The following is a 7,871-nucleotide window of genomic DNA, read 5'->3' on the forward strand; positions in this document are numbered from 1 at the left end:
TGGGTGGGATATTAAAGGGTGCGGGGAGTGAGGGGGAGAGTGGGATTAGACTGGGTGGGATATTAAAGGGTGTGGGGTGTGAGGAGGAGAGTGGGATTAGTCTGGGTGGGATATTAAAGGGAACAGGGAGTGAGGGGGAGAGTGGGATTAGACTGGGTGGGATATTAAAGGGTGTAGGGAGTGTGGGGGAGGGTGGGATTAGACTGGGTGGGATATTAAAGGGTGTGGGGAGTGAGGGGGAGAGTGGGATTAGACTGGGTGGGATATTAAAGGATTTGGGGAGTGAGGGGGAGAGTGGGATTAAACTGGGTGGGATATTAAAGGGTGCGGGGAGTGAGGGGGAGAGTGGGATTAGACTGGGTGGGATATTAAAGGGTGCGGGGAGTGAGGGGGAGAGTGGGATTAAACTGGGTGGGATATTAAAGGGTGCGGGGAGTGAGGGGGAGAGTGGGATTAGACTGGGTGGGATATTAAAGGGTGCGGGGAGTGAGGGGGAGAGTGGGATTAGATTGGGTGGGATATTAAAGGGTGTGGGGAGTGAGGGGGAGAGTGGGATTAGACTGGGTGGGATATTAAAGGCTGCGGGGAGTGAGGGGGAGAGTGGGATTAGACTGGGTGGGATATTAAAGGGTGCGGGGAGTGAGGGGGAGAGTGGGATTAGACTGGGTGGGATATTAAAGGGTGCGGGGAGTGAGGGGGAGAGTGGGATTAGACTGGGTGGGATATTAAAGGGTGCGGGGAGTGAGTGGGAGAGTGGGATTAGACTGGGTGGGATAATAAAGGGTGTGGGGAGTGAGGGGGAGAGTGGGATTAGACTGGGTGGGATATTAAAGGGTGCGGGGAGTGAGGGGGAGAGTGGGATTAGACTGGGTGGGATATTAAAGGGTGTTGGGATTGAGGGGGAGAGTGGGATTAGACTGGGTGGGATATTGAAGGGTGCGGGGAGTGAGAGGGAGAGTGGGATTAGACTGGGTGGGATATTAAAGGGTGCGGGGAGTGACGGGGAGAGTGGGATTAGACTGGGTGGGATATTAAAGGGTGCGGGGAGTGACGGGGAGAGTGGGATTAGACTGGGTGGGATATTAAAGGGTGCGGGGAGTGAGGGGGAGAGTGGGATTAGACTGGGTGGGATATTAAAGGGTGTGTGGAGTGAATGGGAGAGTGGGATTAGACTGGGTGGGATATTAAAGGGTGCGGGGAGTGAGGGGGAGAGTGGGATTAGACTGGGTGGGATATTAAAGGGTGCGGGGAGTGAGGGGGAGAGTGGGATTAGACTGGGTGGGATATTAAACGGTGCGGGGAGTGAGGGGGAGAGTGGGATTAGACTGGGTGGGATATTAAAGGGTGCGGGGAGTGAGGGGGAGAGTGAGATTAGACTGGGTGGGATATTAAAGGGTGCGGGGAGTGACGGGGAGAGTGGGATTAGACTGGGTGGGATATTAAAGGGTGCGGGGAGTGCGGGGGAGAGTGGGATTAGACTGGGTGGGTTATTAAAGGGTGCGGGGAGTGAGGGGGAGAGTGGGATTAGACTGGGTGGGATATTAAAGGGTGCGGGGAGTGAGGGGGAGAGTGGGATTAGACTGGGTGGGTTATTAAAGGGTGTGGGGAGTGAGGGGGTGCGTGAGATTAGACTGGGTGGGATATTAAAGGGTGCGGGGAGTGAGGGGGAGAGTGGGATTAGACTGGGTTTGATATTAAAGGGTGCGGCGAGTGAGGGGGAGTGTGGGATTAGACTGGGTGGGATATTAAAGGGTGTGGGGTGTGAGGGGGAGAGTGGGATTAGACTGGGTGGGATAATAAAGAGTGTGGGGAGTGAAGGGGAGAGTGGGATTAGACTGGGTGGGATATTAAAGAGTGTGGGGAGTGAAGGGGAGAGTGGGATTAGACTGGGTGGGATATTAAAGGCTGCGGGGAATGAGGGGGAGAGTGGGATTAGACTGGGTGGGATATTAAAGGGTGCGGGGAGTGAGGGGGAGAGTGGAATTAGACTGGGTGGGATATTAAAGGTTCCGGGGAGTGAGGGGGAGAGTAGTATTAGACTGGGTGGGATATTAAAGGGTGTGGGGAATGAGGGGGAGAGTTGGATTAGACTGGGAGGAATATTAAATCGTGTGGGGAGTGAGGGGGAGAGCGGGATTAGACATGGTGGGTTATTAAAGGGTGCGGGGAGTGAGGGGGAGAGTGGGATTAGACTGGGTGGGATATTAAAGGGTGCGGGGAGTGACGGGGAGAGTGGGATTAGACTGGGTGGGTTATTAAAGGTTGTGGGGAGTGAGGGGGAGATTGGGATTAGACTGGGTGGGATATTAAAGGGTGCGGGGAGTGAAGGGGAGAGTGGGATTAGACTGGGTGGGATATTAAAGGGTGTGGGGAATGAGGAGGAGAGTGGGATTAGACTGGGTGGGATATTAAAGGTTCCGGGGAGTTAGGGGGAGAGTAGTATTAGACTGGGAGGAATATTAAATCGTGTGGGGAGTGAGGGGGAGAGTGGGATTAGACAGGGTGGGTTATTAAAGGGTGCGGGGAGTGAGGGGGAGAGTGGGATTAGACTGGGTGGGATATTAAATGGTGCGGGGAGTGAGGGGGAGAGTGGGATTAGACTGGGTGGGATATTAAAGGGTGCGGAGAGTGAGGGGGAGAGTGGGATTAGAGTGGGTGGGATATTAAAGGGTGCGGGGAGTGAGGGGAGAGTGGGATTAGACTGGGTGGGATATTAAAGGGTGCGGGGAGTGAGGGGGAGAGTGGGATTAGACTGGGTGGGATATTAAAGGGTGCGGGGAGTGAGGGAAAGAGTGGGATTAGACTGGGTGGGATATTAAAGTGTGCGGGGAGTGAGGGGGAGAGTGGGTTTAGACTGGGTGGGATATTAAAGGGTGTGGAGATTGAGGGGGTGCGTGAGATTAGACAGGGTGGGATATTAAAGGGTGTGGGGAGTGAGGGGGAGAGTGGGATTAGACTGGGTGGGATATTAAAGGGTGCGGGGTGTGAGGGGGAGAGTGGGATTAGACTGGGTGGGATATTAAAGGGTGCGGGGTGTGAGGGGGAGAGTGGGATTAGACTGGGTGGGATATTAAAGGGTGCAGGGAGTGAGGGGGAGAGTGGGATTAGACTGGGTGGGATATTAAAGGGTGCGGGGAGTGACGGGGGAGAGTGGGATTAGACTGGGTGGGATATTAAAGGGTGCGGGGAGTGAGGGGGAGAGTGGGATTAGACTGGGTGGGATATTAAAGGTTGCGGGGAGTGAGGGGGAGAGTGGGATTAGACTGGGTGGGATATTAAAGGGTGCGGGGAGTGAGGGGGAGAGTGGGATTAGACTGGGTGGGATATTAAAGTGCACGGGGAGTGACGAGGGAGAGTGGGATTAGACTGGGTGGGATATTAAAGGGTGCGGGGAGTGAGGGAGAGAGTGGGATTAGACTGGGTGGGATATTAAAGGGTGCAGGGAGTGAGGGGGAGAGTGGGATTAGACTGGGTGGGATATTAAAGGGTGTGGGGAGTGAGGGGAGAGTGGGATTAGACTGGGTGGGATATTAAAGGGTGCGGGGAGTGAGGGGGAGAGTGGGATTAGACTGGGTGGGATATTAAAGGGTGCAGGGAGTGAGGGGGACAGTGGGATTAGACTGGGTGGGATATTAAAGGGTGCGGGGAGTGACGGGGGAGAGTGGGATTAGACTGGGTGGGATATTAAAGGGTGCGGGGAGTGAGGGGGAGAGTGGGATTAGACTGGGTGGGATATTAAAGGTTGCGGGGAGTGAGGGGGAGAGTGGGATTAGACTGGGTGGGATATTAAAGGGTGCGGGGAGTGAGGGGGAGAGTGGGATTAGACTGGGTGGGATATTAAAGTGCACGGGGAGTGACGAGGGAGAGTGGGATTAGACTGGGTGGGATATTAAAGGGTGCGGGGAGTGAGGGAGAGAGTGGGATTAGACTGGGTGGGATATTAAAGGGTGCAGGGAGTGAGGGGGAGAGTGGGATTAGACTGGGTGGGATATTAAAGGGTGTGGGGAGTGTGGGGGAGAGTGGGATTAGACTGGGTGGGATATTAAAGGGTGCGGGGAGTGAGGGGGAGAGTGGGATTAGACTGGGTGGATATTAAAGGGTGCGGGGAGTGAGGGGGAGTGTGGGATTAGACTGGGTGGGATATTAAAGGGTGCGGGGAGTGAGAGAGAGAGTGGGATTAGAATGGGTGGGATATTAAATGGTGTGGGGAGTGAGGGGGAGAGTGGGATTAGACTGGGTGGGATATTAAAGGGTGTGGGGAATGAGGAGGAGAGTGGGATTAGACTGGGTGGGATATTAAAGGGTGCGGGGAGTGAGGGGGAGAGTGGGATTAGACTGGGTGGGATATTAAAGGGTGCAGGGAGTGAGGAGGAGAGTGGGATTAGACTGGGTGGGATATTAAAGGGTGCGGGGAGTGAGGGGGAGAGTGGGATTAGACTGGGTGGGATATTAAAGGGTGTGGGGAATGAGGAGGAGAGTGGGATTAGACTGGGTGGGATATTGAAGGGTGCAGGGAGTGAGGGGGAGAGTGGGATTAGACTGGGTGGGATATTAAAGGGTGCGGGGAGTGAGGGGGAGAGTGGGATTAGACCTGGTGGGATATTAAAGGGTGCGGGGAGTGATGGGGAGAGTGGGATTAGTCTGGGTGGGATATTAAAGGGTGCGGGGAGTGAGAGCGAGAGTGGGATTAGACTGGGTGGGATATTAAAGGGTGCGGGGAGTGAGGGGGAGAGTGGGATTAGACTGGGTGGGATATTAAAGGGTGCAGGGAGTGAGGAGGAGAGTGGGATTAGACTGGGTGGGATATTAAAGGGTGCGGGGAGTGAGGGGGAGAGTGGGATTAGACTGGGTGGGATATTAAAGGGTGCGGGGAGTGAGGGGGAGAGTGGGATTAGACTGGGTGGGATATCAAAGGGTGCGGGGAGTGAGGGGGAGAGTGGGATTAGACTGGGTGGGATATTAAAGGGTGCGGGGAGTGAGTGGGAGAGTGGGATTAGACTGGGTGGGATATTAAAGGGTGCAGGGAGTGAGGGGGAGAGTGGGATTAGACTGGGTGGGATATTAAAGGGTGCGGGGAGTGAGGGGGAAAGTTGGATTAGACTGGGTGGGATATTAAAGGGTGCAGGGAGTGAGGGGGAGAGTGGGATTAGACTGGGTGGGATATTAAAGGGTGCGGGGAGTGAGGGGGAGAATGGGATTAGACTGGGTGGAATATTAAAGGGTGCGGGGAGTGAGGGGGAGAGTGGGATTAGACTGGGTGGGATATTGAAGGGTGCGGGGAGTGAGGTGGAGAGTGGGATTAGACTGGGTGGGATATTAAAGGGTGTGTGGAGTGAGGGGGAGAGTGGGATTAGACTGGGTTGGATATTAAAGGGTGCGGGGAGTTACGGGGAGAGTGGGATTAGACTGGGTGGGATATTAAAGGGTGCGGGGAGTGAGGGGGAGAGTGGGATTAGACTGGGTGGGATATTAAAGGGTGCGGGGAGTGAGGGGTAGGGTGGGATTAGACTGGGTGGGATATTGAAGGGTGCAGGGAGTGAGGGGGAGAGTGGGATTAGACTGGGTGGGTTATTAAAGGGTGCGGGGAGTGAGGGGGAGAGTGGGATTAGACTGGGTGGGATATTAAAGGGTGCGGGGAGTGAGGGGGAGAGTGGGATTAGACTGGGTGAGATATTAAAGGGTGTGGGGAGTGAGGGGGAGAGTGGGATTAGACTGGGTGGGATATTAAAGGGTGCGGGGAGTGTGGGGGAGAGTGGGATTAGACTGGGTGGGATATTAAAGGGTGCGGGGAGTGAGGGGGAGAGTGGGATTAGACTGGGTGGGATATTAAAGGGTGTGGAGAGTTAGGGGGAGAGTGGGATTAGACTGAGTGGGATATTAAAGGGTGCGGGGAGTGAGGGGGAGAGTGGGTTTAGACTGAGTGGGATATTAAAGGGTGCAGGGAGTGAGGGGGAGAGTGGGATTAGACTGGGTGGGATATTAAAGGGTGCGGGGAGTGAGGGGGAGAGTGGGATTAGACTGGGTGGGATATTAAAGGGTGCGGGGAGTGAGGGGGAGAGTGGGATTAGACTGGGTGGGATATTAAAGGGTGCGGGGAGTGAGGGGGAGAGTGGGATTAGACTGGGTGGGATATTAAAGGGTGCGGGGAGTGAGGGGGAGAGTGGGATTAGACTCGATGGGATATTAAAGAGTGCGGGGAGTGAGGGGGAGAGTGAGATTAGACTGGGTGGGATATTGAAGGGTGCGGGGAGTGAGGGGGAGAGTGGGATTAGACTGGGTGGGATATTAAAGGTTGTGGGGACTGAGGGGGAGAGTGGGATTAGACTGGGTGGGATATTAAAGGGTACAGGGAGTGAGGGGGAGAGTGGGATTAGACTGGGTGGGATATTAAAGGGTGCGGGGGAGTGAGGGAGAGATTGGGATTAGACTGGGTGGGATATTAAAGGGTGCGGGGTGTGAGGGGGAGAGTGGGATTAGACTGGGTGGGATATTAAAGGGTGCGGGGAGTGAGGGGGAGAGTGGGATTAGACTGGGTGGGATATTAAAGGGTGCGGGGAGTGAGGGGGAGAGTGGGATTAGACTGGGTGGGATATTAAAGGGTGCGGGGAGTGAGGGGTAGAGTGGGATTAGACTGGGTGGGATATTAAAGGGTGCGGGGAGTGAGGGGGAGAGTGGGATTAGACTGGGTGGGATATTAAAGGGTGCAGTGAGTGCGGGGGAGAGTGGGATTAGACTGGCTGGGATATTAAAGGGTGTGGGGAGTGAGGGAAAGAGTGGGATTAGACTGGGTGGGATATTAAAGGGTGCGGGGAGTGAGGGGGAGAGTGGGATTAGACTGGGTGGGATATTAAAGGGTGCGGGGAGTGAGGGGGAGAGTGGGATTAGACTGGGTGGGATATTAAAGGGTGCGGGGAGTGAGGGGGAGAGTGGGATTAGACTGGGTGGGATATTAAAGGGTGCGGGGAGTGAGGGGGAGAGTGGGATTAGACTGGGTGGGATATTAAAGGGTGCGGGGAGTCAGGGGGAGAGTGGGATTAGACTGGGTGGGATATTAAAGGGTGCGGGGAGTGAGGGGGTGCGTGAGATTAGACTGGGTGGGATATTAAAGGGTGTGGATAGTGAGGGGGAGAGTGGGATTAGACTGGGTGGGATATTAAAGGGTGCGGGGTGTGAAGGGGAGAGTGGGATTAGTCTGGGTGGGATATTAAAGGGTGCGGGGATTGAGTGGGTATAGTGGGTGCTCGACCGATCGAGGTGAGGGGGCTATTCCGCTCGCGAGAATTGCTTCCCTCTCTTCCCACTCCCTTCTCCGCCGCTCATGACTCACCTGTCCCCCTGTGTGTCTGTGTCTGCGTCTCCGCCTGTGTCGGTTTCTCCGTCGCCGGCTGTGTCTGTGTCCGTCCGTGGGTCAGGGAGAGTAGTAGCAGCATCAACGCCCCCAGGGGTTTCATGTTCGCTGGCTCTCGTTGCCGCCTCCCTGCGGCTTGTGGTGCTGTGCCCGCCCTCGCTCCTGGTCTATATATCCAGCCCCTTGCACCACCCCCCCCCCCAGCAGCTACCCCCACCCCACCTCTGCCAGCTCTGGTGGCCAACTCCCCTCCTCCAATATCCCCCGGCTCTTGTTCCCTCCTTCAGCCCTCTGAGTGCTGGGGGGTGGGGAAGGGGGCGGAGAGGGAGTATCTTGTTGCCAGTGCTCACACCCACCCCCCACCCCACCCCACCCCCCCTCCACCACCATCCGGTCCATCCATTCTCTCCTCGCGGCTACAATCCCGCCCCCATCGCTGGGGGTCAATCTTCCCACCCTTCTCTGCCCTCCCCTCTCTTGGTGTGTATACGCTCCCTCCCTTCGTCAGGGGGAACCCCCGACA

At 55.8% G+C, this 7,871-nt stretch overlaps 1 protein-coding gene across 1 annotated transcript in view; it reads right to left on the reverse strand.

Moving 5' to 3' along the window:
• LOC121275045 (WAP four-disulfide core domain protein 3-like) overlaps positions 1-7,451 on the reverse strand; it is a 35,018-nt gene extending 27,567 nt beyond the window's left edge. The window contains exon 1 of the mRNA XM_041182436.1: positions 7,328-7,451. Within this exon, the coding sequence (XP_041038370.1) occupies positions 7,328-7,451 (124 nt within the window). The remainder of the gene's footprint in view (positions 1-7,327) is intronic.
• Positions 7,452-7,871: the final 420 nt, after the last annotated feature.

Source organism: Carcharodon carcharias (assembly GCF_017639515.1).
Source record: "Carcharodon carcharias isolate sCarCar2 chromosome 40 unlocalized genomic scaffold, sCarCar2.pri SUPER_40_unloc_7, whole genome shotgun sequence".
Classification (NCBI taxonomy): Eukaryota; Metazoa; Chordata; class Chondrichthyes; order Lamniformes; family Lamnidae; genus Carcharodon; species Carcharodon carcharias.